General features: G+C 48.5%; 2 protein-coding genes across 3 annotated transcripts in view; one reads left to right on the top strand and one right to left on the bottom strand.

The window, feature by feature from the left end:
* Window positions 1–239: 239 nt before the first annotated feature.
* LOC122542624 (armadillo repeat-containing X-linked protein 4-like) lies at window positions 240–1,820 on the top strand. 2 transcript variants are annotated; one of them, XR_006309833.1, is made up of 2 exons: window positions 240–767; window positions 835–1,820. XR_006309833.1 is itself a non-coding variant. In XM_043680602.1 (2 exons), the coding sequence occupies exons 1-2, from the start codon at window positions 460–462 to the stop codon at window positions 1,187–1,189; spliced, it is 525 nt and encodes a 174-aa protein (XP_043536537.1). In that variant the 5' UTR covers window positions 240–459; the 3' UTR covers window positions 1,190–1,820. The 2 variants fall into 2 exon arrangements, 1 of the variants encoding a protein (XP_043536537.1); XM_043680602.1 differs by having other exon boundaries at window positions 240–629.
* A 3,204-nt stretch (window positions 1,821–5,024) lies between these two features.
* lactb (lactamase, beta) overlaps window positions 5,025–19,954 on the bottom strand; it is a 38,680-nt gene continuing 23,750 nt past the window's right edge. The window contains exons 6-7 of the mRNA XM_043680130.1: window positions 18,366–18,531; window positions 5,025–6,252 (exon numbers count right to left, since the gene is read on the bottom strand). Of these exons, the coding sequence (XP_043536065.1) occupies window positions 5,694–6,252; window positions 18,366–18,531 (725 nt within the window). The 3' untranslated portion in view covers window positions 5,025–5,693. The remainder of the gene's footprint in view (window positions 6,253–18,365; window positions 18,532–19,954) is intronic.

The following is a 19,954-nucleotide window of genomic DNA, read 5'->3' as shown; positions in this document are numbered from 1 at the left end:
TCTTACAGTGTGGAAACAGGCCCTTCGGCCCATCAAGTCCACACCGCCCCGCCGAAGCGCAACTCACCCATACCCCTACATTTACCCCTTACCTAACACTACGGGCAATTTAGCATGGCCAATTCACCTAACCTGCACATCTTTGGACTGTGGGAGGAAACCGGAGCACCCGGAGGAAACCCACGCAGACACAGGGAGAACGTGCAAACTCCACACAGTCAGTCGCCTGAGGCGGGAAATGAACCCGGGTCTCTGGCGCTGTGAGGCAGCAGTACTAACCACTGTGCCACCGTGCCGCCCAGAGCAAGCTGAAGGCCCGGAGTGGAGCGGGTTGGAGGCCTGGAGTGGAGCAAACTGAAGGCCCGGAGTGGAGCGGGTTGGAGGCCCTGAGTGGAGCGGGTTGGAGGCCCGGAATGGAGCGGGTTGGAGGCCCGGAGTGGAGCGGGTTGGAGGCCCGGAATGGAGCGGTTTGGAGGCCCGGAGTGGAGCGGGTTGGAGGCCCGGAATGGAGCGGGTTGGAGGCCCGGAGTGGAGCAAGCTGAAGGCCCGGAGTGGAGCGAGTTGGAGGCCCTGAGTGGAGCGGGTTGGAGGCCCGGAATGGAGCAGGTTGGAGGCCCGGAATGGAGCGGGTTGGAGGCCCGGAGTGGAGCAAGCTGAAGGCCCTGAGTGGAGCGGGTTGGAGGCTCGGAGTGGAGCGGGTTGGAGGCTCGGAGTGGAGCGGGTTGGAGGTCCGGAGTGGAGCGGGTCGGAGGTCCGGATTGGAGCGGGTTGGAGGCCCGGAATGGAGCAGCGGAGGTCCGGATTGGAGCGGGTTGGAGGCCCGGAATGGAGCAGGTTGGAGGCCCGGAGTGGAGCGGGTTGGAGGCCCGGAATGGAGCGGGTTGGAGGCCCGGAGTGGAGCGGGTTGGAGGCCCGGAATGGAGCAGGTTGGAGGCCCGGAGTGGAGCGGGTTGGAGGCCCGGAATGGAGCGGGTTGGAGGCCCGGAGTGGAGCGGGTTGGAGGCCTGAAGTGGAGCGGCTTGGAGGCCCGGAGTGGAGCGGCTTGGAGTGGAGAGGCTTGGAGGCCCGGAGTGGAGCAGGGACAGTTGTTGGACTGATGTCTGGCACAGGTGATCAGACCACGCGTAGAACCCCTGTGCTGAGCCACTGCACTGTAATGTTTATTCTTTTAACTACGTCTTATTTCTAACTTATACTATGGATCACTGTAAAGTAATGCTATTTCTTTTCTTTTGTATTCCTCTTTTAGTATCTAAGATTTGTACACAGATGTGTTGTCCCCAAGATGGTACCATTAAGAGGTGACATTATAAGCTTGTCACTGTACTCCTGCACTTCTGTATTGAGTGCGTGACAATAAATGATATTCTATTCTATTCTAAGATGTAAAAATGAAGGGGAAAGTCAAAATTGCATTTATCTAGCAACTTTTTTGAGCTCCAGGATGTCATGAAAAACTTCATAGTTCAAGACTTTGGAAACGTCAACACTGCGGCATTGTATAAATTACACCAGTCAGTTAGTGCACAGCAGCATCTGAAACCAGTGATACGTTTCGTGATTTGCATTATGGGATAAATATCTGGGTGAACTTTCCTTCAAAACAAAACCATGGGATGGTCATTCCCGCCTACAAGAGGGCTTTTGCTTGAACACCTCACCTGAAGATGGAACTTCTGACAGTGCAGCACTCCTGCAGTACCGCATTAGAGGTTCAGTTTGGGCTCCAGGCTGTGTTATGCAATATGAATTGATTTTAGATTAGATTACTTACAGAGTGGAAACAGGCCCTTCCGCCCAACAAGTCCACACCGACCCTCTGAAGAGCAACCCACCCAGACCCATTCCCCTACAACTAACACTACGGGCAATTTAGCATGGCCAACTCACCTAACCTGCACATTTTTGGACTGTGGGAGGAAACCGGAGCACCCGGAGGAAACCCACGCAGACACGGGGAGAATGTGCAAACTCCACACAGTCAGATACCTGAGGCAGGAATTGAACCCGGGTCTCTGGCGCTGTGAGGTAGCAGTGCTAACCACTGTGCCACCCATTTGTTTGGAAGAAATATGTGTCGATGCAAGAAGGCTTTCTGGTGATGACCGGAGAGCTTGATATCCCTGAGTATTACGCATCTTTCCTGTTTGATGCTGACTTCAGACCCTTGGAGAAAATGAACTCAGCAGATGGCCCTCTGGTCACTTGGTCTGATTTCTTACAAAAAATATCCCCATTGAACTGCTGGAAATCAGAAATTGTTGGAGAGACTCAGTAGATCTAACAGCATTTGTGGCAAGAAAGCAGAGTTAACGTTTTGGGTCCAATGATCCTTCTTCAGAACTGGCTTGCGATGTCCCAATTCTGAAGAAGCGTCACTGGACCTGAAATATTAACTCTGCTTTCTCTCCGCAGACGCTGCCAGACCAGCTGAGTTTCTCCAGCATTTTCTGACTTCTGATGTACTGGGCTTGCCATGTTTGCTGTTGTGACTGTTTAAATTTGGACAGATTTGTTGCTCAATTGATGGCTAAGTCCTAAATTAGGACTCCCAAGATATTTGGGAATTCCTGGAGTCATTGGGGTAGGACAAGCCTTCTCCGTCTCTCAGGCCATTCAGTAGCGGATTGTGGAACACATTGCCTGGGAATGTGTTGGAGGCAGAGTCAAGTGAAGCATTCACTGGAGGGTTATTTGGATAGAAAGGGGTGCAGGGATAATGGAAAAAGATAGGAAATTTGCGCTAGGTGACAGAGCCAGTGTAGGGCCAAATGGCCTCCTTCTGCCTAACAATTCTGTGATTGTATCTTCACTCTGTTTGCCCACTTTGACCCCTAACCCTTGATGCCTTTTCCAAATAAAACAAATATTGTCCTCAGTCTTGAAAGCTCCAAATGTCCTCCAACGTGAACATCATTTAGGGTGGAGAATTCCAGATTTTCATTCCCTCTGGTTGAAGACGTATTCACTGATTTGAAGGGCCCAACACTTATTTTAAGATGATGTTTTCTTGTTCTTGATCCTCCCACCAGGGAGATAGTTTGTCAGTCTTTGAAGAGGAAGGATATTCCAAACTGTAATCATCTCTCAGAAACTGAGCAGTAAATTCACCAAAACGTGCTTTCCCTCAATTGTTTCAAAACTTATCCAGTTAGACACCATGGTATCTAAAGGGACACCGTAGAAACAGAAAAGATACCATGATAACCTGGCAATCATGGAGACACCATGTTAAGAGGAAACATCATGGTAAGCAAGGACATGACCAGGCATCCATGGAGACACCATGTTAACAGAGGAAACACCATGGTAACCAAGGGCATGACCAGGCATCCATGGAGACACCATTTTATCAGAGGAACCAGCATGGTAACCAAGGGCATGACCAGGCATCCATGGAGACACCATTTTATCAGAGGAACCACCATGGTAAACAAAGGCATGACCAGGCATCCATGGAGACACCATGATAACAGAGGGCATGAGATAGTAACAAAGGGCACAACACCATGTAACTGAGGGACCATTAAGGTTGCTGAGGGGACACCATGGTAACTATGAAGACATCACAGCAAATGAGGGCACAACATAGTCACCAAGGAGATACCATGGTAACTGAGGGCATGACATCATCGATAACCAAGGGGATACCAGGGCAAGAACAACCAAGTCAGAACGAGATGTATAAATATCTGGTTTTACTCTTCCTCAGGCATCAGTAGGAAGGCCAACGTTTGTGACCCCTCCCCTCTGAAGAGAGTGACTTGTGATGTAGCTTCAGAGCACTGCTGGGTCATTAGGAGGCCACACTAAGGCAGATTTCCTTCCCTGGTGAACCAGATGGGCTTTTGCAACAAGTGTTGGTAGTTGCTGTCACCGTTACTGGGACCAGCTTTTAATTCCAACCATCAACTAATTAAACTTAAGCGTGGCGCTGGGATTTAACCTATGTCCCAGAACATCAGCCTGGATTAAATAGTCCAGTGACATTAACTCGGCACTGTAGTGACATAAAACACACTTTCTATCAAACAACACTCAATGGCAGGAAGTTAGAAGCTTTAATGAATTGTGAAAGCAAACATTTGCAGGAAAAAATGAACAGAATTCCCTCCCTGGGGAATCCCAGCACATTAAAAACAGCATCTGGATTTAACCAGCTTTTCTGGTAGTTCACTCCAATTTTCCAGAAACTGCACTATTCTTTGTTTATAAAATTCAGTTTGCATGTCATCTTTTACAAAACTGCTGGACTGAGTTAAAAATACATTTCTTTGCATAATATTTGGATTTTGTCTAAAAAAAAACGTCGATTTATAAAATCCTTCACCTGGATGGAGGCACAGTTAGAGATAAAGAAAATCAGATCATCCATTGCCTGCTTGTAAGAACAATTCCAGGTCAAAGAGATGACAATTCCCTTGACCAGGACACGAAGGATTAATCTCCTGAACATTATTAGGGAGGAAGAAACACAGAAACCTCAAGAATAGAAGCATGAGGAGGCAATTCTGCCCCTGATCCGCCATTCAATATGATCATGGCTAATCGTCCAACTCCGTCCTGTGCTCCTGCTTTCTCCCAATACTCATTGATCCCTAAGATTGTGAAACTTGAAAGGGTTCAGAAAAGATTTACAAGGATGTTGCCAGGGTTGGAGGGTATGAGCTATAGGGAGAGGCTGAACAGGCTGGGGCTGTTTTCCTTGAAGCATCGGAGGCTGAGGAGTGACCTTTTCGAGGTTTAGAAAATCATGAGGGGCATGGATAGGGTGAATAGACAAGGTCTTTTTCCTGGGATGGGGGAGTCCAGAACTAGGGGGCAGAGGTTTAGGGTGAGAGGATTTTCACACAGAGGGTGGTGCGTGTGTGGAATGAGCTGCCAGAGGAAGTGGTGGAGGCTGGTACGGTTACAACATTTAAAAGGCTTCTGGATGGATATTTGAATAGGAAGGGTTTGGAGGGATATGGGCCGGGTGCTGGCAAATGGGACTAGATTAGGTTGAGATATCCGGGTGGCATGGACGGGTTGGACCGAAGGGTCTGTTTCCGTGCTGTACATCTCTATGACTTAGTTAACTCCTCCTTGAAAACATTCAACGTTTTAACCTCAACCCCTTTTGGAGGGGGAGAATTTCCACTAGTTCACCACTCTCTGGGGGATGAGAATTCATCTCAGTCTGGTCCGCATGGACGAGTTGGACAAAGAGGTCTGTTCTTGCGCTGTATGAGACGGTGACCCTAAACAGCCTTAAATAAAAATCTTCAGTAGAAAAGGATATGCAGAATGATTGAATTATAAAAAAAGGGAGTAAAACGACCGGCTGGAGGTGACAGAGTGCCTAGTTTTTGCCTCTAGGTCAGAGACCAATTAGAGTTGGCAACCTAGGAATCAGTCCTGAGGAAGGGTTACACCCGAAACACCGACTTCGCCACCTCCTGGTGCTGCTTGGCTTGCCGTGTTCTTCCAGCCTCCTGCCTGTCCAACCTAGGAATCAGTGCTGACTTGAGTCTCTCCTCTATCGTTGGAGGTAGACCCAGGAGAAAGCAGTAAAACTGGCAAATGTGGACACGTCTTGCTGAGCTGAAACGGAGGTCCTGTCTGACCATTTTCAAAGCACCACTGTCTCTGTCCCTTCAGCTGGAGGTGGAGGTGTGTTTCAGCGGTTGCGAGGCCTTTGCTTGGTCAGCCGGCTAGTATTGGGAGGTCGGGTCAGAGATCGCAGAGGGAGGCTCACCTGCTCGGACCTTGTCGAACTCCAAGGCGATTTTCAGAGCGGTGGAGTTGAGGTTGACGGACTGCAGGTTACAGAGAATGGAGACCACCACCCCCTGGGGAGGGCTCCCCACCGGTCTGCCCCGAGGGTCACCAGGGAGGAGCAGCAGAACGCTGCTAACTCCCACTGCCCCCCCGGTGTGGCTGAGGTAGTGCCTGCGGTATCGACCCTGCCCATACTCCTGACTCTGCTCCACAACCCCCCAGCCCATGGCGTAACGGCCCTCTCGGTCCCAGCTCAGCTCCGTGTTCTGCACCGGGCTCCAGATCATGCTCACCGTGGCCGGTCTGAGGTAGCCTGGGAGCTGGGTCTGCTCTCGGCCCTCCGGCGCCTCCACCTGGTAGCTGTACAGCATGGCATTGCCGAACCTCAGCAGGTCATGCACCGTGGAGAGGAATCCACCTCCTGCCCACTTGTAGGAGCAGTCCACGTATGGGCAGTTCACCAGACGCCCCTTCTTATTGTAAACATAGTGCCTGCAACAGAAGGAAAATGGAGAAGTTTCAATTGACCCTCAAACATTGATCACATTCTTCCTGCTTAGAAACAGCTCCTAATTCTACAAATCCTTTCACTACGTTAATATATCCCAATATTAGGATAACGAGACTTCATTGCGTCTCTGTATCACTGTTGGGGGGTATCAGTGCTAAGGGAGCATCGCATTGTTGGAGGGTCAGTACTGAGAGAGTGCCACACTGTTGGAGGGTCAGTACTGAGGGAGTGCCACACTGTTGGACGGTCAGTACTGAGGGAGTGCCGCACTGTTGGACAGCCAGTACTGAGGGACTGCCATACTGTTGGAGGGTCAGTACTGAGGGAGTGCCACTATGTTGGACGGTCAATACTGAGGGAGTGCCGCACTGTTGGAAGGTCAGTACTGAGGGAGTGCTGCACTGTTGGAAGGTCAGTACTGAGGGAGTGCCACACTGTTGGATGGTCAGTACTGAGGGAGTGCCGCACTGTCGGAGTGTCAATACTGAGGGAGTGCTGCACTGTCGAAGGGTCAGTACTGAGGGAGTGCCTCACTGTCAGAGGGTCAGTACTAAGGGAGTGCTGCAATGTCGAAGGGTCAGTACTGAAGGAATACCACACAGTTGAATGGTCAGTACTGAAGGAGTGCTGCAATGTCAGAGGGTCAATACTGAAGGAGTGTTGCACAGTCAGAGGGTCAGTACTGAGGGAGTACCACACTGTCAGAGGGTCAATACTGAGGGAGTGCTGCACTGTCAGAGGGTCAGTACTGACGGAGTGCCTCACTGTCAGAGGGTCAGTACTGAAGGAATGCCACACTGTTGGAGGGTCAGTACTGAGGGAGTGCCTCGTTGTCAGAAGGTCAGTACTGAGGGAGTGATGCACTGTTGGATGGTCAGTACTGAGGGAGTACCACACTGTTGGAGGGTCAGTACTGAGGGAGTGCCTCGTTGTCAGAATGCCACACTGTTGAATGGTCAGTACTGAAGGGGTGCTGCAATGTCAGAGGGTCAATACTGAAGGAGTGTTGCACAGTCAGAGGGTCAGTACTGAGGGAATGCTGCACTGTCAGAGGGTCAGTACTGAGGGAGTACCACATCTGTCAGAGGGTCAATACTGAGGGAGTGCTGCACTGTCAGAGGGTCAGTACTGAGGGAGTGCCCCACTATCAGAGGGTCAGTACTGAGGGAAGCCACACTGTTGGAGGGTCAGAACTGAGGGAGTGCCTCATTGTCAGAGGGTCAGTACTGAGGGAGTGCTGCACTGTCGAAGGGTCAGTACTGAAGGAGTGTTGCACAGTCAGAGGGTCAGTACTGAGGGAGTGCTGCACTGTCAGAGGGTCAGTACTGAGGGAGTACCACATCTGTCAGAGGGTCAATACTGAGAGAGTGCTGCACTGTCAGAGGGTCAGTACTGAGGGAGTGCCCCACTATCAGAGGGTCAGTACTGAAGGAAGCCACACTGTTGGACGGTCAGTACTGAGGGAGTGCCACACTGTCAGAGAGTCAGTACTGAGGGAGTGCAGCACTGTCAGAGGGTCAGTACTAAGGGAGTGCTGCAATGTTGAAGAGTCAGTACTGAGGGAGTGCTGCAATGTTGAAGGGTCAGTACTGAAGGAGTGCTGCAATGTCAGAGGGTCAATACTGAAGGAGTGTTGCACAGTCAGAGGATCAGTACTGAGGGAATGCTGCACTGTCAGAGGGTCAGTACTGAGGGAGTGCCACACTGTCAGAGGGTCAATACTGAGGGAGTGCTGCACTGTCAGAGGGTCAGTACTGAGGGAGTGCCTCATTGTCAGAGGGTCAGTACTGAGGGAGTGCTACATGGTCGAAGGGTCAGTACTGAAGGAGTGCTGCACTGTTGGACGGTCAGTAATGAGGGAGTGCCACACTGTTGGAGGGTCAGTACTGAGGGAGTGCCACACTGTAGGAGGGTCCATACTGACGGAGTGCCACACTGTTGGACAGTCAGTACTGAAGGAGTGCCTCATTGTCAGAGGGTCAGTACTGAGGGAGAGCCTCACTGTCAGAGGGTCAGGACTGAGGGAGTGCCACACTGTCGAAGGGTCAGTACTGAGGGAGTGCCTCACTGTCAGAGGGTCAGTACTGAGGGAGCACCGCACTGTAGGAGGATCAGTACTGAAGGAATGCCACACTGTTGAATGGTCAGTTCTGAAGGAGTGCTGCAATGTCAGAGGGTCAGTACTGAGGGAGTGTTGCACGGTCAGTACTGAAGGAGTGCCACACTGTTGGACGGTCAGTACTGAAGGAGTGCCACACTGTTGGACGGTCAGTACTGAAGGAGTGCCACACTGTTGGACGGTCAGTACTGAGGGAGTGCCACACTGTTGGACGGTCAGTACTGAGGGAGTGCCGCACATTCGGAGGGTCAATACTGAGGGAGTGCTGCACTGTCGAAGGGTCAGTACTGAGGGAGTGCCTCACTGTCAGAGGGTCAGTACTAAGGGAGTGCTGCAATGTCGAAGGGTCAGTACTGAAGGAATGCCACACTGTTGAATGGTCAGTACTGAAGGAGTGCTGCACTGTAAGAGGGTCAGTACTGAAGGAGTGCTGCACTGTCAGAGAGTCAGTACTGAAGGAGTGCTGCACTGTTGGAGGATCAATGGTGAGGAAGCTCCACACTGTCAGAGGGAGGAACTGTACTGAGGGAGCATGATTCTAAAATCTCAGATGATTTCCAGGTGCTGTGCAGCAGGTACAAGGGACTTCCATGGAGAATGCAACAAAATGATGAGGAGATTTGACAGAAGCATTTCAGATTGAAGTAGGTTTCAATAAATAAGCCGTTTCTCCTCACAGTCACCAGATATTGATATTTTCCAATCAATCAGTTCAAAGATGTTATTACACACATCCAGAGCAGGTGGGACTTGAACACAGGCCTGATTGCCCAGACGTAGGGTCGCTACCACTGTGCCACACACTTACAATGACTGGTCCTATTCAGTCCAGTCTTCATTGTGAATGGGGACCACTCTAACAAAGCTGATACACAGCATCCTCTGCTGTTGGAGACTGATCACTGCAAGATCAAGTTAAAAGCTGCAGCCTTAACTATTCTATCCCAAATGCAAACTCAATTTATTCCTCAGCTGCCCGTACAGTCTGACAGAGGGCGTTAGCAGCTACAACGCATCGCTTGAAAGTTTGATGGACTCAATACTGTTTGAAAAGGATTGGACAAATACTGAAAAAAAGGGAGATATTTATGGGGAAATGGGACTACTGCATAATCTGTTCTAAACAGATTTGATGGGCTGAATGGTCTCCCTCATTCTGTGATATTTGATGATCCAGAGCAATGTTAATGTTCAATCTTGCTCTCTGTGCACTTTCTCTGCAGCAGTAACACTGTATTCCTCACTCTGTTCTATTATCCTGATGCGCTTTGTATGGTTTGATCTACCTGTACTGCACACAGAACAGAACTTTCCACTGTACCTGATAATAACTCAATTCAAATCAAATCCTGTAACTTTGGAAAACAAGGCAGTGGTACTTTTGAAATGAATTCGTTTGCATTTGGGGGTGCTGTGTATCAAGCTCTGGTGAAAGGTGTTCCTCGGTCACTGTACTTAATTCAGCACAAAACTGTGGTCAAGTGATTTTAATTCACAAGAGAAAATTGTAAACCTGCTTTCCAGCAGTTTGCATTAACGTCACGTGATTACACCTGTGTTAAAACCAACACTGTGGATAAACCTGAAAGAACCAGCTGGAAAGCTCTTTCAAATTGCCATCGCTGGCTGCACAATTCTTTTTTAAGATTAGATTCCCCTACAGTGTGGAAACAGGCCCTTCAGCCCAACAAGTCCACACTGACCCTCCAAAGAGTAACCTACCCAGACCCATTTCCCTCTGACTAATGCACCTAACACTCTGGGCCATTTAGCATGGCCAATTCGCCCTGACCTGCACAACTTTGTACTGTGGGAGGAAACCCATACAGACACGGGGAGAATGTACAAACTCCACACAGACAGTCACCTGAGGCTGGAATTGAACCTGGGTCCCTGGCGCTGTGAGGCAGCTGTGCTAATCACTGAGCCACTGTGCTGCCCCAATTCTGTGGGATTCCATTTATATAGCAATTTATTTCACATCCCCAAACTCCTGCACAGCGAATGAATTGTAGTCACCACTGTAAAGTGGGAAATGAGACAGTGGTTTTGAGCACAGCAAGCTCCCTCACTAACATGATAACAATCTGCTTCTGAGATGTTGCTTGAGGGATAAATAACGGCCATGCAACACAGGAAGAACTCCTTCTGCCTTTCTTCACACACTCCTTTGACACTGACCTAAGTGGCAGATGGGGATCTTGGTTCAGGGTTTCACTTGAAAGACAGCGTAGTACTCCCTCCGTATTGCCAAGAGTCTGAGTCTCAGGTGTCTGGCACTTGAACCCCACAGCCCACAGACTGAGGGGCGAGAGTGCTGGCTACTGACCACAGCTGGTAGCTGAATGCCTCAGATACGCCCCCTGGTGTTGCAAATCATGTCAGGGGCACAGTCCCCCCCGTGAAGCCTTTTTGGGTCATGGCGACAGCAAACAGGTGGGTCACATTCCCGAGAAAGGTTAGGGAGAAAGGTAACGAGAGCCAAGTTTCCGACATGGTCCAGAAATGGGATCTGTCCTTGCACAAGGGGGACAGACCCCACACACTAACATCCAACCCCGCACCCTCCCAACAACCACTTTCCACTTAATCAAATTACCTCGCCCCTCCTCCTCATACTCTCTTCCTGCTGCTTTCCCTACTCCCAACTCCTTGACTTTTAACTCTCCCTAAGTCCCTTTTCCCCAAAGCCCCATCCTCCTGATTAAAAGTCATAACCATTCTCCACAAACTTGGTCGAAGCCAGAGATAATGGGGGCGTTCAAGGGGCTTTTAGATAAACACATGAATATGCAAGGAATGGAGGGATATGGACAAAGGGAGAGCAGAAGGGATGAGTTTAATTTGATGTTGCCCTGTTCCTGTGCTGTAATGTTCTACATTCTATGTTCCACCCCATCCCAAAGTCCTTCTCCATCCTCTGCTGTTAACTCCCGAAATCTCCTTCCCTGCTAATCTTTGTCTCACAACCCTTTCACCTTGTCATCTGCCTCAGCCTTGCTCCCCGTGCCGTGAGGTACTCGTGATGCTGACAGTGCTATAAACAAGACCCACATAGAGGACCCTGAGCAGGAAAAGCAAGTCTCCTGGGTCTGGTTGGAGCATAGTTGCTGACCGCTGGGATGTCAGTGGTATGAAGTGACAATCTGCTCTTGCATGTCTCATGACAATTTGTAGCTGGTGGCTCAGTGGTTAGCACTGCTGCTTCACAGCGCCAGGAACCCGGGTTCGATTCCAGCCTTGGGCGACTGTCTGTGTGGAGTTTGCATGTGCTCCCTGTTTCTGCTTGGGTTTCCTCCCACAGTCCAAAGATGTGCAGGTTCGGGTGAATTGACCATGCTAAATTGTCCCATAGTGTTCAGGGATGTGTAGGTTAGGTGCATTGGTCAGGGGTAAATGCAGAGTAATAGGGTAGGGGGATGGGTTACTATTCAGTAGGCCAGTGTGGACTTGTGGGGCTGTAGGGCCTGTTCCCACACAGTAGGGATTCTACGATGACTGCTTTCAAAAACACATTGCTGTATAATACATCCTAAAACATGCCTCCTCTCCTGCTGAGAGCCTTTTGTTTTAACTTCAGGTTGGGGAGGTTGGGAGCACTGTCCTCGGGGAGATGAAGGCACAGAGTGATCTGATGAAAGGTTTTCAAAATCATGAGGGAGTTGGACAGAATAGATCGGTACAAGTGCAGACCCGACTCATCAAAGGATCGAGAACGCGGCTGATTTGAAGTGATGTGCCAATGTGGTGTGAGAAAAATCTTCTTCGCTCAGTGAGCGTTTAGGCAACAAAATGTACAACCTAGAAACATGGAGGAGGCAGGTCCAAGCAAACTATTCAAAGGGCATTGGATCAAAACAATAAGCAGGGGTATGGGGAAAAGGCAGGAGAATGGCACTAAGTCAGGATGCTCATTTGGAAAGCTGCTGCAGACACTATGGGTCGAATGGCCTCTTTCTGCACTGTAACATTCTGTGCAACTGCTGCTGTACCCCTCTTCACTTAGCTAGGTTTTGAGTGCTCTCATTTCCCCATACAACTCTTATAGTTTCTCTCTCACCAACACTGTATCACTGCACGTCTCGGGGCTCCTTTTCCCAGTCCACGTCAGAAACTCTGCTCTCGGTACCAGTGCAAAGTCTGGCTGAGGCATAATCTCCCTATTCCTGTATTCAATTCCCCTTACAATAGATTATAGCATTCTAATAGCTTTCCTGATTATTTGCTGCACCTGCAGACTAACTTTTTGTGATTCATGCACTTGGACACCCAGATCCCTCTGCATGTCACATCTCTGCAACTTCTCCCCATTTAGATTTTTAAAAAAATTCTTCCTGCCAAAATGGACAATTTTACATTTCCCCATATAATACTCCATTTGCCACATTTTTGCCCACTGACTTAAACTATCTATACCCTTCTGTTCTTTACATCTTCACAAACTTGGTTTCTTGCCTATCTCAGTGTCATCAACAAATTTAGCAAACATGACCAGAGTCCTTTGGCAATGTTGGCAAGGTCAGCCCATCCTTATTTTCCCAGAAGCCAAGTGGTGTGTGAGATCATTTCAGAGGGCAATTCGGAGTCACTATGTTGTGAGTCTAGACTCACATGTAGGTCAGACCAGGTAAGGACAGCAGATTTCCTCCCCAAAAGAAATAAGTGAGGTGGTATTTTCTTACAACAATCGATGGTAGTTGTCTTAGTCACCATTCCTCAGACTGCTTTCCCTGATTTATTTACTGAGTAGGATTTGAACCCATGCCCCCTGAGCTTTAAGCTCAGTAGTCATCAGTTGCAGAAAATAAAAGCTTATGATGCAGAGGGTAACAAATTGGTATCTAACTTACAGCAGTGTCAACACTTCAGAAAGTAAGCGACTGACTGCAAAAGGTAAAAGGTGCTATGTGAATGCAAGTTTCCCTTGAGTCACTGTTGGGGCGGCACAGTGGTTAGCACTGCTACCTCACAGTGCCAGGGACCCGGGTTCAATTCCAGCCTCTGTATAGAGTTTGCACATTCTTCCCGTGTCTTCCTGGTGTTCCAATTTCCTCCCAAAGTCCAAAGCTGTGCAGGTTAGATTAGATTCTCTACAGTGTGGAAACAAGCCCACACCGCCCCTCCGAAGAGAAACCCACCCAAACCCATTCCCCTGTCCTATATTTATCCCTGACTAATGCACCTAACACTATGGGCAATTTAGCAGGGCCAATTCACCTGACCTGCACATCTTTAGACTGTGGGAGGAAACCGGAGCACCCGGAGGAAACCTACGCAGACACGGGGAGAAAGTGCAAACTCCACACAGGTTAGGGTGGATTGGCCACACTAAATTGACCCGTAGTGTCCAGAGATGTGCAGGCTAGGTGGGTTAGCCACGGGGAATACAGGGTTACAGGTATAAGGGGGTGGGATGCTCTTCGGAGGGTCGGTGTGGACTTGATGGGCCGAATGGCTTGCCTCCACACTGTTGAAATTCAGTGTTACACGAGAAAATAATCTGCCCTCAGCAAGATCTCACAAAGGAGTTAACTGATCAATGAACCTGTACTCTGGTGTTGATGAAGAGCAGGAGAGTACGGGATGTCACCCAGAACACTATATACAGGAGAGGATAACACACAGACAGAAGCATGCAACTGAATTCATGCATGGACACTTTCTCTAGTGCACCACATGGAGTGAAGACTATATGATGCTGCCAACTAAGCGATGGAGAGGAATGGAAACAGATGGGAGACATTAACTTTGGAGTGAGTTAAACATTCGAGGGATGCGTCACTAGCAGCTGCTTATGAGCCAAATGTCAGTCTTGAAATATCAGTCGGGTTTCACATTGTTGCTACATCAGAATGACATTGTTTTACATTGTTAGCCCGTTCTAATCTCTTGGACCGATGAGCATCAGGAATTTCCACTGTTCAGCCCAACATGCCCCTGTCAACATTTGTCGATGATCGATGGATACAATTTCACACGTTCGGCAGTGGCACAATTTAAGGAGTTACGGGAAAGATAATAACTTCTGACATGTTCCTGTTCCCAGTGAAGGCACTGACAAGTTTGGAACCCGACGTTACTAAGTTATTGCGGGTCAGCTTTCTCTGGCCCAGTCCTGATGATTACATCTGCAGTCCGACCCCAGTGGCACAGCCAAGAAAGTGGAGATGACAGAAAAACTGTAACAAGGGGCTACATGCTCTCGTCTTGGTGCAGGTTCATAGCTCCTTGAAAGTGGAGTCGCAGGTAGATAGGATACTGAAGAAGGCTTTTGGTATGCTTTCCTTTATTGGTCAGAGTACTGAGTACAGGAGTTGGGAGGTCATGTTGCAGCTGTACAGGTCATTGGTTAGGCCACTGTTAGAATTCTGCAAGCAATTCTGGTCTCCTTCCTATCGGGAAGATGATGTGAAACTTGAAAGGGTTCAGAAAAGATTTACAAGGATGTTGCCAGGGTTGGAGGATAAGGAGAGGATGAACAGGCTGGCGATGTTTTCCCTGGAGCGTCGGAGGCTGAAGGGTGACCTTATAAAGGTTTACAAAATTATGAGGGGCATGGATAGGATAAGTAGACAAAGTCTTTTCCCTGGGGTGGGGGAGTCCAGAACTAGAGGGCATAGGTTTAGGGTGAGAGGGGAAAGATAAAGAGACCTAAGGGGCAACTTTTCATGCAGAGGGTGGTACGTGTATGGAATGAGCTGCCAGAGGAAGTGGCAGAGGCTGGTACAATTTAAAAGGCATCATTTAAAAGGCATCTGGATGGGTACATGAATAGGAAGGGTTTGGAGAGATATGGGCCGGGCACTGGCAGGTGGGACTAGATTGGGTTGGGATATCTGGTCGGTATGGACAGGTTGGACCGAAGGATCTGTTTCCGTGCTGTAAATCTGCATGACTCTGTGACTCTATAACTGCATTTGGAGAAAATCCAAGTCCTTACCCTCCAGCAGCTGGAATGGCAACAGGGTCTGGGATCCGCAGTAAATGTCAAGGACAGCACCTGACCTTCCAGGTGCTGTTCCTTATCACAATTGCACTGAAGACCTAACGTAACAATAATCATTTGTTGTGACTGGGTTAATAGTCATTGTTCAAGCATCAGGTTACTTTGTTCATGGGATATGAGCATCACTGGGAAGGCTAGCATTGTTGCCCATTCCAAATTGTCCATAAGGTTGTAGCTTCAATGAGAACGAGGGACTGGAAAGGTTACCAACGACTAGGACATAAAATCTGCAGGAAGGAAAGGTAATGGTGTGAATGAGAGACTGTCATACTGCCATAGCACCGGAGTGCTGAGTTTGACCAGTTACGCGTTCCAATCAGAGTCTCTGTAAAAAGGAAATGATGGGGTTGTGGGAACCTGCAAAGGAGATCTGGAGGGCCATTTCAGACAGCAGTTAAGAGTCAACCGTATTGCGAAAGGTCTGGAGTCACATGCAGGCCAGACCTGGTGAGGACAGTAGATTCCCTTCTCAACAGTAAGCCAGAGGGGTTTTTAACAATCATTGATGATCGACCTTTGGTTATCACTACAGAGACTAGCTTTATATTCCTGATTAACTAACTGCATGTAAATTCATCAGCTGCAGGGATGGGATTTGAAGCTGAATACCTGGAGCTTTAGTCCGAGCCTTTTCCATCACTCGTCCAGCGACGTTACTATCATCTCTCCAAAGGGAGCACCGTTTGATCTGAGCCAGAGGTTTGTGGGCTCAAGCCATAGTCAAAGGGGTTTGATACAACATCTCAGCTGACATTACAACGCCATGATGCACTGAGAGTGCATCACTCTTACTGAGGCACTGATTTTCAAATGAGATGTTACAGGTTGCATTGTTAAGAAAGAGCCTGTTCTATGAAAAGCAAGAGTTCCTCTGATAACCAATGCTTACCCCTCAAACAACTTCACAGATAAAACAGGTGTTGCTCATCATTTTGCTCTTTCTAAGGCCTTTTGATCATCAAATTGAAATGACTGCATTTCAGTGATGTTCTTCATTGGCTATGAAGCAATCTGGGATGCCCTGACAATGTAAAAAGTGCTCGGAAAAGCATGAACTTTCTTCTCATCAGTATCCAGCGGCAACAATTGCTTGCAAGATATAATGCTGAAAATGTGTTGCTGGGAAAGCGCAGCAGGTCAGGCAGCATCCAAGGAGCAGGAGAATCGACGTTTCGGGCACGAGCCGTTCTTCAGGAATGGCTCATGCCTGAAACGTCGTATCTCCTGCTCCTTGGATGCTGCCTGACCTGCTGCGCTTTTCCAGCAACACATTTTCAGCTCTGATCTCCAGCATCTGCAGTCCTCACTTTCTCCTGCAAGATATAATGCCCAGATATCGAGTTAATTCTCTGCATAGCACTGGCCCTCTGATTATTGAGTGATTACATTGTGCACTATCAGGCTGAAGGTTTACATCTCAATGTGTATGCAGCCTCTAACAACTGTACAGAATCCTTAGTAGACAAACAGGAGGCTGGAAGCACACAGCAGGTCAGGCAGCATCAGGAGGCGAAGAAGTCAACGTTTCAGATATAACCCTTCTTTAGGACTAGATGAAGAAGGGGCTATGCCTGAAACATTGAGTTCTCCACCTCCTGATGCTGCCAGGCCTGCTGTGTTCTTCCAGCCTCCTGCCTGTCTAGTTTGGAATCCAGAATCTACAGGGGTTTTTTTTATCTCTAATTCTGTATTGAATCCTTACTGCTTTGTATCCCTTCCAATTCTCAAACAGAATGGATGCACTAGTCATCCTCCATAGACAGGGAAGTTCCACATAATAACTTTTTACACTTGGCAACAAATGGCCTCCCCAACTCCCATCATTCCCCTTACTCCAAAAGGACTGACTGGAACACGTACCTGGTCATGCTCAGCATTCTAGTGCTATGATAGTCTCTAATTCATGCCATTACCTTTCCTTTCCACAGCCATTCCAACCTAGTCATTGGTAACCTTTCCAGTTCCTCATTTGCACTGCAGCCTGTCACGACAGTGGTCTTTTTAAAGATTACTGTGCCCTTGAGGTTTTTTTCCAGAGGGAGGGTAATTGGCCAGGCTCCAACTAGGCTGGATTTGAAAGGTTTATTGGGGCCCTTTTTAGTTTACCCCCGACAGATAATGCTTCTGGCCTAAGGCTTTCATGTCTTAAAAGATTCTGGTATAATCAAAGGGGAGTGGCCAGCTAGCTGTGTAACTAGCCTTCGTTTAGATGAGAGTTTTTGACTCAGTTCAGCAGCAACGTGTGTGAAGAAAGGCTGATGGGACTAGTACAGCTGGGTACTATCTCTCTCTAACTTCAAGCGTGTAAGCCCTGATTTGTTTCATTTTTACTCTTTGTGCTAAGGGGTGTGTTTATTGGGACTGTTGCAAGTATTTTCGGAACAGCGTCATTAAGTTGGGATAGTCTGTCGGGGTTTTGGATAGGACAAGTTATCCAGTATTCTATTTTCTGTGCTTTGTGGTTCATTCTGTAATTTTGTAAATAAAATCTGTTTGTTTCAAACTTGGCAGTTGCATCAGCTAATTCACTCCAGGAATATCCACATTACCGAAACAAATGGCAAAGTTATGGTCTGGGTCACCTGCTTAAGAATGTTTTGAGGGGTCGGGCCTAGTCCATAACAAGCGACAGCCTCATGCACTGATCACTCAGTAGCTGAGTATGCTCACTGGGTCTCACTCCTTTCAGGGCCCAGGACAAGGGAGTGGGAGTATAACAGGACCGAATAACCAGGAGACCCCAGGGGGGCTGTTGTGCTCAGTCAGATGACTGGGGCATTGCCAGCGCTCTGAGCGAGAAGTACCATCAGAGCCCTCAACTTCAATCCCTGGCTATGGCTCCTCGCCATGGAGGCACACTGCCATCTACAGGTAAGAAACAGGAGAAGGAAGACAATTCACTAGCTCAAGGAAAACCATCCGCTTGTTCATTTAAGGATTTGGGAAATCTGGGAAGCGGGAGAGACTACCTTGCTCGGTTGTATATGATTGGCTCGTGTTCATCTGGCACTGTCTGAAGCATGTCAAGATCCAAAAACAGCTTCTTCATGAGTTGTAAGAAATCCTGCTCAGCAGCCCTTTCCACCACAGCGCTGAGGAGGGTCCAGGCGTGCGTCGAATACAAGAACTGGCTTCCTGGAAAACCCAAGAGAGGAAGGTGGCATTAGAATTTCTCCTAGATTACGACCGAAAGCAACATCAGCTTCTGGAGGCACTTCCAAGCCTCAGAGAATGTGACAATCACACTCAGCTTGCTCTGCACGAGGTGGTGTTTTGAGTTAGAACAGAAAAACAGGATCCCCAGTGTATCCGGTGAAGCAGACTATCGAGCCCACACCAACCCTCCAAAGAGCATCCCTGCATTTCCCGTGGCCAATCCACTTAATCTGCACATCTTTGAACTGTGAGAGGAAACCAGAGCACCCGGTGGAAATCCACATAGACGTGGGGAGCATGTGCAAACTCCACACAGACAGTCACCCAAGTCTTGCGTTGTTGATATTTTCTAATCAACTTGTTCGGAGATATTATTCCACACCTTTGGAGAGCTGCTTGGTGTTGTAAAGCTAATCAAAATTATTAAATGCAAGTCCTTTACCCAGATTCCCAAATCCATTTAACAGTTGAGCAAGAAAAACAACATAATAATGGCATAAAGTGCTGGACAAACCCAGTAAACTGGGAGCATCTGGGTGAGACACCAAGTGCGATACTGTGCAGGAGATTCATATTGCACTCAAAACATTTTCTCTGCCTCTGTCTTCACAAACCCTGAGCTCCTCTGATGTAAGAGTCCACGTATGTTTTATTTTCAGACTACAAACTGAGGTCATGGTTGGACTGCTACGAGTGAATAATAGAGAGAGAACTTGAAAATCAAGCGTTGCATATTGTTGAGCAGTGCGAGATAACGCTGCTTTTTGAAACTGTAAGAGGGAGAATTCGAGACTGAGTGACACTAGGATCCAACAAGGTAAAAACAATGACTGCAGATGCTGGAAACCAGATTCTGGATTAGTGGTGCTGGAAGAGCACAGCAGTTCAGGCAGCATCCGAGGAGCAGGAAAATCAATGTCTCAGCATGCTCCTGCCCCACTGAACTCATTTCTACCTACCTCGACACTGTCCTATCCCCCCCAGTCCAAGAAGTCCCCACATACGTTCGAGACACCACCCACACCCTTCACCTCTTCCAAGACTTCCATTTCCCCGGCCCCTAACACCTCATCTTCACCATGGATATCCAATCCCTCTACACCTCCATCCGCCATGACCAGGACCTCGAAGCCCTCCGTTTCTTCCTGTCCTGACGTCCCCGACAGTACCCTTCCACCAACACTCTCATTCGTTTGGCCGAACTGGTCCTCACCCTTAACAATTTCTCTTTCGAATCCTCCCACTTCCTCCAGACCAAAGGGGTAGCCATGGGCACCCGTATGGGCCCCAGCTATGCCTGTCTCTTTGTTGGCTACGTAGAACAGTCGATCTTCCGTAATTACACTGGCACCACTCCCCACCTCTTCCTCCGCTACATTGATGACTGCATTGGCGCCACCTC

The sequence above is a fragment of the Chiloscyllium plagiosum genome, chromosome 40 (assembly GCF_004010195.1).
Source record: "Chiloscyllium plagiosum isolate BGI_BamShark_2017 chromosome 40, ASM401019v2, whole genome shotgun sequence".
Lineage (NCBI taxonomy): Eukaryota > Metazoa > Chordata > Chondrichthyes > Orectolobiformes > Hemiscylliidae > Chiloscyllium > Chiloscyllium plagiosum.
This window is presented reverse-complemented; position numbering and strand designations above follow the sequence as displayed.